This window comes from Heliangelus exortis, chromosome 2 (assembly GCF_036169615.1).
Source record: "Heliangelus exortis chromosome 2, bHelExo1.hap1, whole genome shotgun sequence".
Lineage (NCBI taxonomy): Eukaryota > Metazoa > Chordata > Aves > Apodiformes > Trochilidae > Heliangelus > Heliangelus exortis.
In genome coordinates, this window is record NC_092423.1 from 100,643,375 (window position 1) to 100,662,845 (window position 19,471).

The 19,471-nt window shown below is 40.1% G+C and overlaps 1 protein-coding gene and 1 long non-coding RNA gene across 2 annotated transcripts; one reads left to right on the forward strand and one right to left on the reverse strand.

The window, feature by feature from the left end:
• Window positions 1-11,499: 11,499 nt before the first annotated feature.
• LRRC30 (leucine rich repeat containing 30) lies at window positions 11,500-13,707 on the reverse strand. Its single transcript, XM_071737195.1, has one exon. It carries the CDS (start codon window positions 13,548-13,550, stop codon window positions 12,654-12,656), a length of 897 nt encoding a protein of 298 aa, XP_071593296.1. The 5' UTR covers window positions 13,551-13,707; the 3' UTR covers window positions 11,500-12,653.
• Window positions 13,708-15,047: 1,340 nt separating this feature from the next.
• LOC139793750 (uncharacterized) lies at window positions 15,048-17,419 on the forward strand. Its single transcript, XR_011724770.1, has 3 exons — window positions 15,048-15,152; window positions 16,591-16,640; window positions 17,351-17,419. It is a non-coding gene; the product is annotated as an uncharacterized lncRNA (long non-coding RNA).
• Window positions 17,420-19,471: the final 2,052 nt, after the last annotated feature.

The window sequence follows — 19,471 nt, forward strand, 5'->3', positions numbered from 1 at the left end:
CCAAACATATGCTGTTCAATCTCTTTTCTATTATGCATTTCTGTCACCCAGTAAAAGGGCTTTCTGCTATTTGTGTAAATCTGGTGTTGGTTTCAATCCATATTTTTATGCACAATCCTTTTCACCGTGCTCATTATATCTCTGAATGGCTTTCTATATTATATTATCTGAAGCAATTAGGGAAATCTAACCAATATTCTGAATTATTACAATTCTTTTCATCATACCTCTCAAAACTCATTTTCCAAGAGCGAACCTGGCAGAATTAATAAAATAAAGGTGTAGCCACTCTGCACAATTCTGGTAGATTCTCTTCAAAAATGTTTTTAGGCAAAAGGATATATTTTACATACTCCAGCATCTACTCATTTTCCTCATTAGTCCATTGCTCAGGCACCTATTCTTTTTTGCATATGTGCTACAGAGTTGCTGCTCTTTGTTTGCCATAGGTGTTAAGCTTTGATTTTCTGTTAATTTGAGGACTTCCAAGCTGTCCACTATGTCTTATGCTGCTGTTCCTAGAGTCATTTACAACACGTGGAAGTGAGGCTTTTGGAACCAGACAGTGTGGGATTCTGGGGCAACAGGTGCTTTGTGGTAACTCAGAAAGGCTTCATATTGCACATCTGATCTTTGTGATCAGGGGTCTTCATCTGCATTTTAGAAAGAGATAAAATGTGTGATGAAGTGTTTGCTTTGAAGAGAGCTGCATTCCAAGAACTAGAGTCAGCTCCTGCATGGGCTTAAATATGAATCCCAGTCTCTACTGGTAATGAATGACTGCACACTCTATTACTAAAGCACCTAAATCACTGCCTTAGAACACATAGGCTGCATCAAGGTTGCATTTCTTGTGATTTTCTGTCTCCTTTTTTTTTTTTTTTTGGCTTCTTGGAACTTCATATGATTACTTCAGATTGGAATAGCTATAAAATCTGGAGGCTTCACATTAATTATTAACCTCAGTATCTGACTCCCATATTTTAAGACCTACAGCTCTTGAAAGAGGAGACACGCTGGCAGTAGCTACCTTGGGAGGCTTGAAATTTATTATAAATCAAACTAATCTATACTGTCTCCTGCTCAGGAAAGTGAATTCTGGGAGTTTGTGAGAGTCAACTCAGAGTTGACTGAGACTCCTAATCCACATAGATGAAGGACATTTACATTCAGATAAGAAAAATCTCTTGATCTGATTCTCATTACAAATGAAATTTAGTCATCCTGGAACTCAATCTCTCATATTTAAGTTAGTTAGTGGGACCTTAAAAAATGGAGAGTGGAGTCTTTGTTCTTCAAAAATAGATGCAGCGAGATTATCTGTTAAAAATAAGAGATACTAATTTTGTGCATATTTTGCCAACAGATACTTACAATAAAAGAATGATAACAAGTTCCCATTATTTGGTTACGGGCCTCTGCTGGCTGAAGTCCCATTGTGGCAATTTTTGAGAGACTTCTTTGTACCCGTGAGTCTAATCAAAAACAAGACTCAGCTCTGTATTTTCCTCCACAAAGTCAATGGACTAAACTCATCAAAGTCATAGGGTTAAATATAGCTCAATGTGTCTTTGTTAAAATGTTTATAATGCAAATGGTGGCTATTCACAAAACAAGTAAGAGAGAGTCTGTAGATGGATTTGTTTCTTTGTCACCTCACTGAGCAGCTGGAAGATATTTGCAGAAAGAAATATAATATGACTTCTTGTGAGTCTCAAAAAAACCACCACATTCCTATTGTGTGGACTCTTGGCCACTCCTTTCCAAGATGATGGGCATCTTTGTGCTGTGCTTCCTAGCTACAGCTAAGAACATTATTAAAAGCTCAGAGATGCAAGTTATGCTAGCTAGTAAAAACTAAATACATAAAGTGATGGACACTCCGTGAGAAGCCAGAAGATACAGCATTTGCTTTGCCTTACATCTGCTCAGAGAAATTAGCTGAACTTCAGCAAAGCCTCTGGTGGTTGTGGGAACTGCCTCAGGGAAGTGAGAAATCCCTGTGACCCTTGCCAGACATGACCAGGCCCAAAATCAGGTGCCTTTGTCCCTTCAGATGCCTGCAGGGATCCAGTTTGCCTGGAGACTGCTTTCTGCTGCCAGCAGCTCCCTACTTGGAGTGAAGGCATCCAACAGCGATGTTAAATGAATGAAGCCTTTCAAAGCAGCTGTATCCTGGTGTCACAGGCATGCTCTCTGTTAGAAGCAGTGAGGGGTACTCAGATGAGGGCTAGAGGGGGGACACATTAAGCTGTTCACAGTACCTCCATGTTCTGGCTAAACCTGTGTGAGCTCTGCTCCAGCTACTCCAGCTGCTGCTGCCTTTTGTCAGCAAAGAGTTAAATCCCTAATACAGACAAGGCTGCAGAGGTGAATGTTTCTTCATTTCCAGCTTTGCCAACACCTTTGACCAGCATCTCAAAGTATGACAGCCTGAGGGCATATTAATGAGCAGCTACTTCCCAACGGGAACTTTATTATCAGCATTTCTTCTCCCTGTGCTGTTTCCTGCTCCTCTGTCCTGAGTGGTGACTTAGAGGTACATGAGCACTCAAAGATGACTGCAGCAGCAGGGGTATCAAAATCAGCCAGGAGGGCTTGGTATAGAGAAGCAAACATCCTAACCTTGGAATGACAGATCTCTTTCATCTGCAGCTGGGGTTATGAGTATAACATTTACTTTTATCCCATCAAATAAAAGTGATAACATAATGGACCAGCAATTCTGCTGTTCCTCTGCAGTTACAAAAGCACAAAAGGCTGGGGGAATGATTCTTTTGCAGTTAGCCTTAATTCCTCTGTAGATAGAGAAGCATAATGAGGAAGGCAGAAAGGGACCTCTAAAATGCCCTATATAACCTATGGGAATCTATCACTAGAAGAAGGGATGGGCACACTGTGTCAGCAATTATATACAATGCTAATGATCTATTAGACAGGAGATAATAAACCTTTCAGGGATTCCTAAATGTATTACTTGTTAATTTAGGAGGTACCCTGGGTGTAACTTACGAGGTGGTACTAATTTAGAAGATATCTTGAGTAACTCTGCTTGCTGGAGGGCTGAAATGTAAATCTCATTGTGCAACAGGGAAAACGAAAATGCTCCTTCCATTAAGTCTGTGATCTGTCCTTCACTTGCCACAGGGAATAGCATAATTTAGAAAGCTGCCTTCTAGGATGTTGAACAATCATGCCTCATCAGTGAGATCTCTAGATTAAAAAATGTGAACATTTTTACATTACTAGAGGGATTATTATATCTTGCTTAATATTTCATATATCTGACATCAAACTACTAAGTAACGAGCATAATGTATTAAAAGCCCTTCTAGTCATATTATTTGTCTGCTTTTATGTACTAAGACTCTAATACATTTGTTCAGTGGTACTGTACAGTAGTTTGATTTATGTTTTATAGTGTCAGGTTGAGAAGGAACTTTACAGCTCATTGTGATAGGCAGTGAGTTTCTATGGATCCTGAAAGAGGAGGTTCTCTTCTGAGGCAGAAGAGTTTTTCTATCATTTTCTTAAGCACAAAACTTAGGAAGCACCACCTTCCATGGAAGTAAGCAACATTATTTTCAGCCTTGGTTGATTCCTTCCAGAACTAGTGGACAAATTGTACTATTATGCTGTTACCAAAACACCCCATAACACCTTGTGTACTCCAGGTCCAATCCTTTTCACTTCTGCATGCCTCCAGTTCCCACTGTTACCAGTGGGAGTTGAGGCTTGTAGGAGCAGTTCCCTTGGTCCTGCTTTGCTGGGGTGAACACTCCATACAAGAACAGCCCCCTGCCCCCCCCCCAAAGAAAATCCCCCTATAGTCCTGGTGGGGAAGCGTGGAGCTTCACTGCATATCAGATAGATCATTGCAAAACAGGCAAGTAAATTTGTGCTTATTTACGGGATCCTGTTGACTCTCCTTTCTCTACTCTACCTTTTTATCTCCTGCCCTGAAGTTAAAGCGAGTACCTATTTGTGAACAGCATAATTGTGGCTGCTCTCAGTAATCATGGACATGCATTGTTGCTTTAGCATCAGACAGGAGCTTCCTTTTTCAAGGACTGGGGCCAGAAAGAAGGAGTGCATTACACACATGTGAAAGGGAAGGAGACAGGCATATTTCTACAGCAGAAATTGAGAACCAGACATAAATCTCACCATCTACAGCACATAGCAAAATCTGGGTCTGGACAAGAGAATTTATTCCTGCTTTGGTATTTTTCTAAATCATTCTGTAGCAATATGACAAATAGAGGGACCAAAAGTCCTCGTTTCCAAAGTACAGGGAGTGAATTAAGGTAGAACTGCGCTGGGAACAGAAAGGGACCTCAGGTGAAGATGGGACTCCTTGTTTGTTCACAGTTATGCATAGACTCTTTCCTATGTCTTTAACATTTGCACCAGTCCTTCAGTAACAACAAAACATCCATCTAAAGTTGTATTGAAAACTGAGGATTTGTGAGCTACAAGGTCACAGAAACATTTCACTAAGTGCAAAGAATATGCTGCTCTTTAGGCTTGTTACTTCTTCCTGGGCCTTGTTCACTGTTTCTCACTTACTCTGTTTAGGTTTTTTCTTTCTGTCTGTCTTTTTTTTTTTTTTCCTTTTTTTTTTCTGTTACTTCCCTGTGTAGTTGATGAAGACAGGCCTCTGCTAATGATTAACTTGTTTTGGAGGGCACATTCAGAAAAGGAGGGTTGAACTGGCATCAGTCAGGCAGTCAAGTTTAATTAAAAATGTCGAAACTCGTTAATAAGAAACAAAGAAGCAAAACAAAAAAAGGAAGGAGAGTGGGTAGCAATAGAAAAAAGAGAACATAATAAAGCAAGGAGGAAGGACAAATGAAAAGAAAAAGGCCACATAATTAATGGAAAAATGCAGATAGCTAGTAAAGAACAAACTGTACATCAGCTGTCTTGGTTTCTTCTTAAAATGATTAGACATCTTCGCCCCTCACCTTCCTTATGTTTGTTATTTATCTGGCATTTTAAAATATACTGTTATTATTATGAACTGCAGCAAGGCAAAAGGCAAACATAGGACATTTCTGCTGTGTATTTATTGTTGAATATGCACACAAGCCTCCTAGGTCCTGCTCAGCATATCCAGAGTGTTCACATAACCTATGAACAGATCCAGCATATCCACTGCACTTTGGGCAGTGCAAGAGAGAGGGGACTGTTGCAGAAATCCCAGTTTTGTGACCCATCACCCTGGCAGCACTGGCAAGAGAAGAGCAATACTTCTTTTCATCCAAATCTAGACTATACTAAATGTGATGTAAATGTGAAAATGACTTACTGAGAAGCACTATTAACTTCACGGATAAGTCCTGAAATGTCACTTCTTTGCAACATACGAGCCTAGCTAAAGAACATTCAACAGCATCTCTAATGGACACCTGATACACCAATGAGAAATCTGAGGCCCCGGTGAATTTCCAAATCCTCCCCTGAAGCAGTCCTTATGAGAATTTGGACATGCTGGGTGAATTTTCTCACCCCTGTACTCTAATACCTGCATGCCAGCCCAAAGACAATGAAACATCTTAATTGCTGTAAATTCCTAACTTTGAACCAAATGAGAAATGAAACTGAGCTGTCCCTCATATGGGCTTTCTGAAACTGAAAACTTATCAAGTCTATCTAAAAGTGTTAATTTGCTATTCTGTTCACTCTTGCAGGATCAATTAGACCAGAGGAACCTCCAAGTAGGGTCAGAAAATGTAGTACCTGAAGTCTGGGAGACACTGGCTTTGTGTTTTAACAGAGTGTAAGAACAGGGGCTCATAGAAAAGGGTGTTAAATTAATTTCTCTCAATCAAATGTAGAGACTGAAGTGTTAAAACATATACATCAGCATTTAATAAACAATCAACAAGTAATGTTCTTCCGAAGTTAAACAGAATTTTTAGCCAGCTGCCATTTCACCGCTTGTCTCTAGGAGCAGCCCAGACAATTGGGTGTGAAAATGGTCTAAATTTTTCCATTTTAGAATTCTACAGATACCCAGGCTAAACTGGACTCCAAAAGTGTTCAGTATGGTGTCAGATATATACATTTCATTAGCAGACAGAATGTACACAGACTACACAGAATTTAATTTCTTTTCTTCTTTGTTAGGCTAAGGAGTCCATTTCAAATAGTTCACTGCAAGAATTATTAAACTTTTAGTGAATATCAAAATGAATGTATCTGCTTGTATGCTTATTCATCAATTTAAAAAAATGACTGAATTCAAACTTTATCATATTTTAAATTCTCACAATGCTTAATAGAAGTCCCATTGAACTTTGTTATATCTAACACCCAAAACACATCCAGAAAAACTAACGTAGAAGAAATTCAAAAGCAATGTAATTTACCACCATGTGTTTTAAGTCCTGCTTTATGCTAAATTACTAATTACAAACTACTAAATTATTTGCAGTGGAATATGCTACTTTTCAGCCAGGTCATACATATTGTCCAAATATTACAGAGCCCAAATGCATTAAAGAGCATTGTAAAAATCTCCCAAATGTCTCCAAACCGAGGCACAAACAAGTGTGAACACACATATGCTTAGAGGGAATTTATTTTACTTTTTAAAATGAATTTAATTCAAGGTTAGTATTTTTGTAACTTCATTTGAATGTGGACAGAACATACAAACATCACATAACCATCTGGTATTTACAGGGGCGTTTTCCAACAGGAAAGAGAAGTGGGCTGAAAGTTATACAGGACCAGAATGCAGAGAAATGCCTATGGAAAGGCATGATCTGCCTTTTCTGAAATCTTCAGCTCTCCCATAATTGCCATTCACAGGGCACTATATTACTCCATGACAGACACTCGTCTGCTTACACAGGTAAAAAATTTAGGAACCACTGATACTCTCTGTTGTCCCCTGCAGGGACTTATACTTGCATGGACCAATGCAAAACCCTATAAATATCTACAGAAATTTCCATTACATTTCTAAAAACAAATGCCAAAAAATAAGCAAGGGAAATACAGTGAAAATAACTTCATTTTCTAGGTGGCAGAGATTTTTTTTTCTCTGACAATTTGCAGTTACACAGTTGGTAATTTATCTTAGCTGATTTTGGAATGCTGCTTCTGAAAACTATAAAAGCTTCTTTTTAATGTGTCCTGCTTAGCCCTGTTTTGAGGTGAAGCATTTTAATACCCAGGAAGAAAGGATTTTCTGCCACTGAAAGCATTTGAGACAGGGCACTGCAGGTGTGTTGGTGCTTCTCTGAGATATCTTCCAACCCTTCTCAGCACATTGGAATGTTCTAGTATCTCGAGAGATAGTGCTTCAGGTCCTGTGCATGCACATGGGCTGCAGAAGCAAGGCCAGGCAAAGGGAGGTATTTGTACCCTGAAGCTTCACTGACCTTGCTTCAGATGCCTCAATTTGGCTGCAGTGTCCTGGGGCTCTCTCTGGCCATCAGGAGGAGACTCTGGGACAACACCCAGAGGGGCACTTCAGCAACTCCCAGCAACAACCAACTTTCCCATCACCTCCCAGGAATGATGCATCCATCCCTCCCTATTAACCATGGAAACAATTTCCAGACACTAACCACTCTCTGAAACCTCTAAGGCTGGTGCATAAAATTGTGTCATGAGAACAACACTTGTTTTGGGAAAGTTACATCACTCAAGAGGGGTGGTCATGGATCCTGTATGCCTGCCCTATCCTGCTGTCCCTGTGTGGCAGGTGAGAGACCCTCAGGACATTTTCACACCCATCACCACCTGTCAACAGCAGCTTGGCAGAGAAAGGGGGAAAGAAATGTATTTATTCTGTAAATACACCCATGATGCAAAAGATGGCTATTGGGGAGAGAGCAGAGCAGCATAAATATGCCTCAAAGAGTGGTATCAATAAAAAAAATTAGTATTTTATTATTATTATTTCTGGGAAGTGGAAATTAAAAACAGGCTATCCATCAATGAATTTATGGGATGTGAAACTCCTCTGAGCCCTAGGAAAACATAAACCTCTGCCCTTTGGTCTTCTTTTCAGTCTGCCTGGGTAAGCTCACTTTATGAGGCAGCATAATTTGCAACAACCTTTTCTGAAGCTGCTGCTACACTTCCTGCCACACTGCAAACCACCTTTTTAGCCATGTGTGATGTGACTCCACACACACAGGAGTAAAAATTCCAGGCTTTGAAAGCAACCCAGATGCCACCCCGGTGCAGGACACTGTTGGTACCACTGGACTGCAGAAGATGGTGTAGATCAGGGAATGGTTTTTGAAGGTTGGTTGGCCCTTGTTGCACTGCAGATAAATGCAAGGAATCTATGGAGGAGGGAGGGAATGAAAGAAAAGTTTAAAACTAATAATGTCAGCAGTCTGGTTCTCTCTGAATTACTGGGAGGAAAAAAACCATTTCTGATGTAATTTCCACTTAAAAAAAATCTTTGTATCAATTTGATTTCCTCTTGAGACATGCAGGGTGTTCAGATAACTTAATACATTTCTGAGGAGAGATGTTTTAGTGTGTCTTTTTTTATCTTCCATAATTATGATTCTGCCTCTTACTTGTACAGTGGAATTTTATAAAAGTATTTTCACTTACTCCACATATAAGTATGAAAATGTACCTCTATCCAAATATATTTAAAGTTTCATACCCATTTAAACATCTACTGAGTTTTTAAGTCTTGTTTTTGCTGTATACAATATAGTAAATGTATATATTCTCATATAATTTCAGGCCCTTCTACAGCCAGGTAGAGGTATTTTTCAACCAAAATACTTATAAAATCTTAATCTGAATTTCAAGAGCTTCCAGCTGGAATCAGAAAAATTTTGTTTGCAGATGTCACTAAATTGGCCTTTGTAGGCTCTTCCTTCTTTGCTCTCATAGAGGGCTGGTGTTCCTGGCCAGATGATGCTGGGAATGCCCCAGAGGGCTTCTGGGGTGTTGATACAGATTTTGGAAAGACACCGGTCACTCAGGTGGAGTTAGGGTTTGCCCATTTATCAGGCTTGACCAGTAGCACCATAGGAGTAGGTACAACATATTTCAGATTTAACTTCCAGTAAGGTGCTAAACCAACACTTCAGATTAAGATGTTTTGGTTTCAGTCACAGGTTGATGTCAGTAACTTTGGTTAGGGCAAGGGCCTGAAACTTTCATTTCCAATGGCTTTTTTTGTTGAATATATGTTAAACTTTTCACAGAATGCAGCTTTCTTTTTTATTTAAAATAAAAATTAAATGGAAACCCTTTGCCTCATCAAATGTACCTTCAGTGTATTTGGTGGTAAATGGAGAACACATTGTATAGTCCTGTTGTATACTAGATTTATACCAGCCATTTGAACCCTGATCATGTTCTTTCTTCTTCGTTCTTATCTTTGTTTTGTCCACATCAGGAATCCTTCTAAGCTATTTGAGAGCTTCTCTGATCAATAGCCATAGAAAAGTCACCCTGACAAGAGAGTATCCTTTCCCGTGAGTGGATCCCACTGTTCTCATTTTTCGAAGAACACCACCACCAATAACAACATAAAGATTAGATGCATCAAAAATGATGCTGCCGTGAGTCTCAAGATGAGAAAACATCAGTGAATACTTGACGAAAGTGTAACATTCCTAATATAGTTCTCTGAAAGATTTTAAGTCAAAACTCTATCATTTAATATACACATAGACATGGTACTGTCATCACATATTACAAGATATGACTGGAGTCCCTGCATCATTTCAGCTTCTTTTTCCCCTCTTGTCCATATAGTTAATATCAGATGACAAAACTGGGATCCATTAATTTGTTGCTAATACCCTGCTAAAAACTGGGGCTAGCATGTGACATCAGGCTTTCCACCTCCCTCCTGCACCTCTTCTTTTTTTTCTCTATATTGCTCCCTCTCTGATGTCAATATATATATCTTCATTTGTTTCTCATGCATATTTCTATACATTAGCAGTGATACACAGTTTTTTCTTTCCTCTGGAAGAATCCATAACACTACCTTTAGTCATGTGAGATCATTTTCTGTATCCCTGAGAAAGCTATTTATAAGGCACTTGAGTGAGGTATGAAAGAAATACTAAAGCAGTTCAGTAGAAATTATCTTCTGAATGGTAAAACCTGAATTATACATTAAAGTAAAATTTATCCAATGACTTATATTATGCTGTTTAAAAAAAGGCAGAGACTTTTATGTGTTTCATATTCTTACAAAGGTTTATTAGCTTGAGTAAAAGGTTATTATTATTCAATTGAATAATTGAATTTTAAATTATTGGTATTGCACTTCATATTATAGCTGCTTTTCCAGATGCATTTGATTATGTCAAATTTGCCTTTTAATCTTCCGTCTGGAGACCATTTTCTTGAATCATGAGCTGTTTCTCTCCCTCCACAGTGGTATCCTAATGAACACACACAATCCAGCCTCACATCTTCCACATAAATCATAGTGCATGCTTCTTCTAGTTAGATTACATTGGAGGCTATCTGGTGTCATATAATCCTGGATACTGATACGTGGAAAATCTTCAGGTGATTAATACCAGAGGCATCTGATTTTCCTGCAAAGCACTATTGTGGAACTGCAGTGTTTACATGAAAGCCACACTTAGTGATATAAAGTGGACATTTAGAAATATTAATAATTTGAGCCTCATCCCCTCCTAGAATTGTGTTGATATTTCTATAATAATTGCAACTTTATTTCTTGTTAATAATTGAATCACATTGATTTATTAAGCATATTGTTCATTAAAACACCTGGAACTTTGCTATAAATCTTATTGCACAGTGAAATAAGTGCATGTAAAGCCACACATAAAATATCTTTGCATTTGAAGCATACTGTGAGCAAAAAGAAGTCACAAGATAACTGTGCTTTGGTGTTTGTTTACTTGCTTTGTTTGTTTGCTTAATGCTCAAGAAAATGTGCCCTTCAGAAAGGTTTTTTGTTTTCTACAAACGTAAGATTTGTCCTTGACTGCACACTTGGAAACTGCAATTCCTGGGTGTAACACTGAAATTCTCAGTTAAGATAACACACAAAACACAAAACAATTCAACATAATAAAATATCAGGTTAGGCAGCCCCAGAGTAGAACATTCTGTGAACATTGATTCTTCATTGCTGTGTTCAGTATACAATATCACACTGATAATGTCAGCATGGCCAAAGGTGCTTGCTTTGCTTGCATGTACCTATGATTTGTCTGCTCTTATCAGGCTGCTTCTACCTCTGCTGAAGAGTTTTTTCCTTCAGCTTCCCTAGAAACAGGATCAGCCTTCCAAAATTTTGAGCAAATTATGTTTTAAAGTAATCATTGATTCCTGTGACTTGACATAGGATGCGAAGCACTTTAAAAGTGGCTTTGAATACTCTTAATTATCTCAAGGATTACAGACTCATTGCTATTTTACACTGCCGTTACAAGCGTGTATCTCAACTGATTTCAACAGAATTGCTTCTGTTTTACACTGGTGTGAGGGAACAAAAAAACTCAGGTTGCATAAATTGTTAACAGCTCTTTCAAACTGCCTCTTTATTACCAGATAAAACTTTGATGAAGGACATTCACAGGAGATCGATATGAGAAACCATATAAGACCTGACTTTAATTCCACTGGCTGATACTGAAAATCATGGAAATAAGTATTTGTTTCTGAAGCTCTTACTTAAGCTGATGATTGGTTTGGTGCTGCTTTTCCTGAAAGAAATATTTCACCTTTAGGAGACGTATGGCCTCCTGAGTAAAGTTACTCCACAGCTCAGATTGCAGGGATGCAGGAAAGGGAACTGAGTGCAGTCGTTCATCAAGTAATGAGCAACTTCATCTGACAGCCTTCTTCTGAGGGAATAAGGGCTCGTGTTCATTTCTCTGCTGGGTGTGGATGCTGCTCCTGGTTGACTCCTGATGCTGGCTCCTGCCCACACCACTGCAGACACCCTAAGAGGGTTATGTGTCTCATGAGGGAAACTGGAAGCTTTGGGAAAGTTTGGGGTCTTCTTCCAAAGAACTGGAAAATTGCCTCCTCCGTGGCAATCTTCACCCGTAATAATTTATAGAGGACAGCTCACAGCCATGGAATAAACAACAAATAGTATTGAACTGGCCGGAAATATACTGCCTGTGAGCTAATATAGCTCAGGATATACTCACTGTTGAAAGTAAATTAAATATGTTCCTTGAGATTCACTTAAATAGCAGTGTTTGTTTATGTAGTAGTTTATCTGTGTACGAAGAGGTGAGCAGGTGTTAAAGTGCAACTGCAATCACATACAGGAACTAATTTAGATTAATATTTCTCCAACCTAATAGCTGGCAAATACACATTTCTGCACTTCGAGCAGTCTGCCTTAATTTGTTTCTGTCAAACGAAGAGCAAACATTTTATCACAGGATTGTGTTGGAGTTTTTTTTTTTAGAAAAAAAAACCCCCAAACACATCAACACTGAAGGTTACAAAGGTGGATATTTTTAGAAAGTTTGCTCTTCACACGCTTAATCAAGACCATCATACTTTCCTTGCTTTCCTCCAACTGTTACTAAAGCTGTTCACAGTCTTCGAAATCGGAGGATTATGAAGTGGAAATGCCTGTGCAGGAAAGGTCTCCAATACAGCTGAGTCTTGATGACAGGTTTCATCCTAAACCCAGTGGAAACTCAGTTGTGCTCCTTTTTCTCCCTGAGATAGCTGAAGAGGGCATCCAGTCCCTCCTCGATGACCTCGGGCAAGGGCCGGGACAAGGGGTTGTGAGCGATGTGGAGGCCTTTGTCCATCGGGTTCCAGGCAATGCGCGGCAGACGGCGCAGGAGGTAGAGGTCATCTGGAAGAGTCTGTATGGAGTTGTAATCCATGTTCAGTAATTCCAGACTGGTGATGAAGCAGAGGGACCGTGGCAAGCTGCGTATGTTGTTATTCTCCACGATAAAGATTTGGAGATTAGCCAGATACTGGATGCTCTCCGCGATGTTTTCAAGCTTGTTGGATCCTAGGTGCAAGAAGTCTAAGCTCCTCAGCGCATAAACGCAGAGAGGAATTTGCACGAAGCGGTTGTTACTGAGGTTCAGTTTCCTCAAACTTGTCAAGTCAGTGAAGCTCAAAGGTAGATGTGAGATGCAGTTGTGCGAGAGGCTCAAAACCTCCAGCTTCCTGCACAAGCTGAGCTCTGCCGGCACTTCTGTCAGGCAGTTCATGTTGACGAACAAGACCTTGAGGTTCCTCAGCAGCCCAATCTCTTTAGGCAGACACTTGAGGCAGTTGCCAGCCAAGTTCAGCACTACCAGCCTGTCCAGTTTCGCCAGCGAAGGAGGAATCACCACCAGCTGGTTGTGTGAAAGGTTCAGTTTCTGCACCTCACGCAGTTTCCACAAGAATTCGGGAGTGCTGGTCATCCCTTTCATTATGAGGCTCAAGCTGACATAACGCAATCCCCTTTTAAGCAGTGACTTGGGCTCTTTCCCCGCGAGAAGAGCATCTTCCCAAGCAGGCAACTTTGCACCTTTCCTCAGAAAAAACATGCTCCTTCTCCTCTTGTTCTTCGAGTGGTCAGTTCCCATAACACCCTGGATCCTCCTGAGAGATGAAATGAGGTTTTCTTCCCTTACAAGTGCTACACCAAATGCAAATGCCAACAGGAGATGACAGCTTGCAGAAGGCAGGAAAGTCAAAGCAAGGAGACAAGGAGGAGCCTGTGAAGTGCATCTTAGTCCACCAGGGTGCTTTCCATAGCCACTGAGGGAAAGTTTCACTTTTGGGGGTTTATGTTGGTCTTGGTGCACAGTCTGTAATGAAATACTTGCTCCTGACTTGTGAGCAAACCCATTCAATTCAAACTGAATGCCACAAGACAGCTGTCACTGTCATTTGGCCTGGGCTTTATTGGACAGACGTGTATCTTCACTGCAAAAAGGTCACAAGGATGCTGTATATAACTTCACCATGTCAGCTTTCTTGGCTATCTGGTACATACTATGACTGCAGGACAATTAACAAGAGTGGTTTCAAAAAACAAACAAGCAAACTATATAGGAAAACAGCTAAAAAAACAAGCCATCATTTCCATTCAGATTTAAAGGACTTTTTCACAATAATTTTTATTTTGCTGTTCCTGATTGCACTGCCAATCCACCAGAAAACCTTGCACACTGCAAAAGTGCTGATGAAGACTTCATGTGAGTGCTGGTTTTCTCTTCAGTTAAAAATTATAAATAAAGGAAAAATTTTAGTTTAATTTTATATTATTCCCCCTTGCAGTGAAGGCAGCTTCTTTTTTTTCAGAAGGGGTACAACCTTCACTGCAACAGTGACATTTTCCAGTGGTATCTGTGCCCACTTGGATGTTTGTTTGCTACACACGTTGCCAAGTGCAAGCAGTCACACTGTGCAGTTCTGCCCAAATTACTCTGTCCTAAATGTCCTGTGCTACTTTCACATCCATAAGAGAGATTTTGGGGGGTCTGGTTCTTTTATGCTGTGGAAAATGTGGCCACTTAATGTCCCTTTCCCTGTGAACTTTCCTGTCTTTCTAGACTATTCTGGGGTACAGGGGAACTTGCAGTCAAATAGCTTGAACTATAAATGACATTTAACTCTGGGATAGAGGGACGGATGGGAGAGGAAGGAAGCAGTGATGTATAATAATACCCAACAACAGCTGAAGTTAGTTCTGCTGATGAAAGGAAATTGTATTGCTACAGGAATATGCAGTGAGTTTACACTCAAAGGGTCCCTAAAAAGGACATGAAAAAACTCCAGACATCACTTAAACAAGGTGAAAATCTCAGCAAATAGTACAAAACCTTCAGAGGTTTTCCTGTTCAGTGGATCTGTGGGGTTGAAAATTCTCTGCTGCTCTCTGAGAGGTTTGGTGATGGATGTACTCTTCTCAGCACATCATTTCAATACACCCCAAAACCCTGAACCAGCTCAGATGCCAAAAGACTATGCATGAAGCTGCAGCTAGGAGTCAGGGCACTCCTGCAACCTCTTTGGAGTCAGTCCCTTCTCATTATCAAGCACTACACAGTCCCTTTTTAGTTTTGTTTCCCTGACAGAGCTGCACCTGGTTGGGAGGAGAGGGGAGTGCAAGGGCATCCCTGTCACTGTGTTTGGGAGTGGGATCCTACAATGGGAGAGGAGCCAGGACCACAGTGAGGAAGGTGAGATGGTGGTGAGCCAAGTGAGCCACACAATTAAAACGTGCACCTTAAAAAGGCAGAGTAGTATAAAAATAACAGGGCTGCATGGCGTAAAACCTATTGGTATTGAGGCTGAAATATTGCACCCCCTGGAGTGCCTGGAGAGGCCAAAAAAGGGCTGAGGCCAGTTGTAGCTGTTTACTTAGAGTGGGTTGGCAGCCTGATGAGAGTCACAGATCCCTCCCTCTCCAGGACTATCTGCCAATATTTGTCAGTTTGCAAACAAACAGTACATTAAATCCCATCGCAGCCATAAGCTCTGACTCAGTGTTCTTGTTAATCATCATCCAAACCTGCTGCCCGGAGTGGTGAAGATAACCCTGTCACCACGGGCAGAGAAGCTGCTCAGTGGGGAGAGCAAAACCAGCAGCAGGACAAGCTCAGGCCAGATTCAGCCTTGCACGACTGGGTGACCTTAGGCTAAAGTGTGTCCCTTCAGCCCAGGCAGGTGGAGAAACAAAAAAATTAGACTCTTGGGAGTCCTGAGTCTCGGCTGTTAAAAATGCACTTATTATGAGACAGCCTAAATGGGTTTGAACAAACTATTCCCTTCTGCAGTGGCAAAAACAAAGAGAAAGAAAAAAAAAAAAAAAAAAAAAAAAAAAGAAAAGAAAAGAAAAGAAAAGAAAAGAAAAGAAAAGAAAAGAAAAGAAAAGAAAAGAAAAGGAAAACAAAAAACCAAAAAAGCAAAGACTTTTTGAGAGCATTTACAGTGTTAGACATTTTCCTTCTTCTAATCGTACTGCTGGCAGAAGGAACCTGCCGCAGTCCCTCCCTTCTGCTGGGACCTCACCTGCACCCACATCCCTGCCATCACTTCATCACCTCTTCTTTCAGGGGGTCATTTTTAGTAACAAACAGAAACAAACCACAAAGCAAGCATAATCTCCCTGTAGTCACAGTGTCCCCCTTGGCTGGCCAGATATTTTTGGATGAGGGCATTGTCCCCATCTCCAAAATGCTTTAGAGTTCACTGCCCGGGGACTTGGCAGGGCCCAGTCCGGCCTCTCACCACAGAATTCCCCATTTCCTAACAGTGTGACTCAGCCAAAATGCTCCATGCCCTTCCCTGGTTTTTCATCGTGATGCCAATTTGAAAGTAACCCTCTGATATAGTCCAGTACAGCCTGGGTCAGGCTGTTTGTTGGAAAGCTTCACCCAGGGCTCTAGATCAAACAAAAATGCTTGTTCTGCTTCAGCCATGCAGCATCTCCTGTTGTTGCATTGCCCTATCCCCACTGCCTGTCAGGCAGCAGCAGTAAGGGAGGTTTAAAAAAGAAATTCCACATCTGCAGCTTCCATTGTCCAGTTCCCTTCCTGACTCCATGAGCACCATAACTGCTGTGTAAAGGGGGAAAAAAAAATAAATCACCATTTCCTTTTCTTTGTTCTCCAACAGAAAAACAGGCTATTGAGCACACTTGCAGTTGTGAGACGGGAAACTCTGAGGTAACAAAATTAAATCCCTCTCTTGTCATCGGGATAATAAACCCACAGTGGCCTCATCTGGGCATCTCAGGAACTAAATTTCTGAACAAAATAGTCCTTCCTCTGTTGGTGTCCTCAACGGGTTTTGCTCAAGCACTTTTAATTTCCCCTCTGTCTGAGTAGCCTGGTGCCCTGCCCTGCCCTACACTGTGCTGAGAGTTCAGGCTAATTCCTTTGGGCTGCTCTTAGGTTGCTGGACCAGTGAAACCCAGACCTGTGTGGACACAGCCTGGAAGACAACAAGAATTAATTGAATGTGTACAAGCCTGGCAGAGGAAAAAAAAACAAACAACAAAAAAAGGGAAAAAAGCCAAAAAACCAAAAACAACAGACCCAAAGGGCTGGGATTTATAGGATTCAGTGTAGCTGGTAATCAGTTTGTTGATTTAACAAAACTGTTAGTGTGCAAGGGAAAAAAAGTGACCCAAAACTTGCTGAAGAACTTCATAGTAAAACTAATCTAATAAGAGGAACAGCACTATTAGCAATGATCAAAACCCGGTAAGGTGACAAAAATGACAAGCTATATTTTCTGGCATTCTTTGACAATTTTTTTTTTGTTTGTTTTTGAGGAAGCAGGATTGTCAGTGCTGAAAAAACTTGTAAGATGAGTTCACAAAGACCTGGAATTTTAAAATCTATTATATAGGGGCCCTTTTATTTGCCTGCAGGTTTGGAATCTCTAGAACATACTTGTGAAACATTATCAAGCTTTTCCCTGCAGCAAGGTGGTGGGGCTGGACAACTGTATTGTTTTTAAATAAAAGTTGGGCTAATCACATAATTACTTTTCCATAGAATTTAAACTTTTAATGAAATACCTGGTAGTATCAGATTTTAAACTAAATCATAGTAATTTTGACACACTGAATTTAAATTTCATACACTGAATTTAAATTTGTTTTTCTGCAAAACCAAAATCTGTTTTTGTCTTTTAAATTAGTGAATGTATAATATATACCTATATTTTATCAGCATATATCTATAGTTTCATAACTGATTTTGAAGAAAATTTCATGTTCTGTACAGAGTCAAAATCTAATTCAGCTTTATTAAAAATATATTAATATAATAAGGAGTACCTTAAATCTTCAAGCATAGACTTTTCTAAAATCCTGGGAAGTTCAACCCATATTCTTTTAGAAAAAAAATGTAGTTTTCATTTGTTATCTAGGTGTTAAAATTAATACCCAGCTAAATGAGGATGCAGAAACCACCTAATCCTTCCTCTGACAGGAAGAATACTTTGAGTGAAAAAGGGTTAATTTTAGCAGTTAAGTTCAGCAGAAAGCAGCAGTCATGCTGGAGAAATATTCACTACAAATACAACTGCAACTACTGAACCATGTATGTGTTCCTTGTGCTGTTCCTTTCGTCTGAAGTAAATAAAGGGTTTTAAAAGCATCAATGCCATGCAGACTGTCAAAAGATATCCTCTGGTCTTAGGGCTAAGGATGCAAATTTTGTAGGTTTTTAAGTACTTTGTAGTGGTTTGTTCTTGCAGCTATTCTGAAACACTAAATCAAATTTCAAAGGTAATTTGATATTTAGAAGATGTGACACAAGACAGGAACAATTCTGAAGGCAATTTTAGATTTCCTGTTAATTTGTTTTTAATTATGGTGCTGTTAACAGCCTTTAGCTCCTGTGTGTCCCTGGAGCTTTCCTGGAATGTTTTACTAAGCTTCCATGTGGAGCTGCTGGATTGCCTGACCCAAGAAGAATTGGACCTGGAGGTGAATGACTGCCTACACAGGGGCCCTTTTAACAAGAGCTTTGGCAGACAGTTTTTCTGCAGGTTTCTTGACAGAAGACAAGCTCAAACTATCCACAGTATGGAATTAAAAAAGAGATTTGGTTGTGTGTGTGTCTGCAGACAAGAAATAACAGGCTTGGTTCCTCCCAGTAGTCAGCATCCAACAGCGACTCTCATGTTGCATGGAAGCACAAGAAGTTTTATTTGCCTCCCGAGAACTTGTATGGGCATTTTGAAATTCCAGTATATGCATAAATAACTGGTTGGTCAGCTCCTACTTATGCCACAATTTCTCTCTGTCTACACAAGCCAAATAACCAGTCTGTCTGGCTATATTAAAGAGAGGCAACCCACGAACCTGCTGTCACCTGTGTCCTCGGGGGCTTATGCCCATCATCAATTTCCCTGCCACTGCAGAAGCCACTTGGCTTAGGTGCTTGCCCACTCCTCTGCAGGCAAAGGAGAGCTTAGCACAGACATATTCTAGGGCACAACATCATCCCATAGGAGCACACCAAGTCTCCTGTCCTGTTTAATTAGTCATCTGCTCAGAGCCTCTGTGTCTCATCATTACCCTCCCCTTATGGCCATCATGGTGCCATATTTAACACTATTTATAAATGTATTTGGTCATTGCATGGATAATAAAATAGCAGTATAGAAAGCATTCACTGTTCTATTACTCCCCATTACATTTATGAACAGTCACATCTACATTCACCAACACCCATAAAATAGCCTGTTAGCACTATGGACATTTCCTAAATGCTACTCATGGTCTGTGGCTTTCTGAATCAAACTGAAAGAAAAATTGGAGCAGATTATTGAAACAGGATGAAGAAGCTTTTAGTGTAACTGCTGCCACATCACTTCTGCCACAGGTACTTGTCACAGGGCTCTTGAAGGTCATTTGTTACATTTTGAATGCATCATAAGAAAGAAAACAGTTCTTGGAAAGTAGAAGACATAACATGCGTTCTCCTTCTCCTTGCCTAAATCTAATCAGATCTAAAAAGTATTTTGTGGTGTGTCTTCC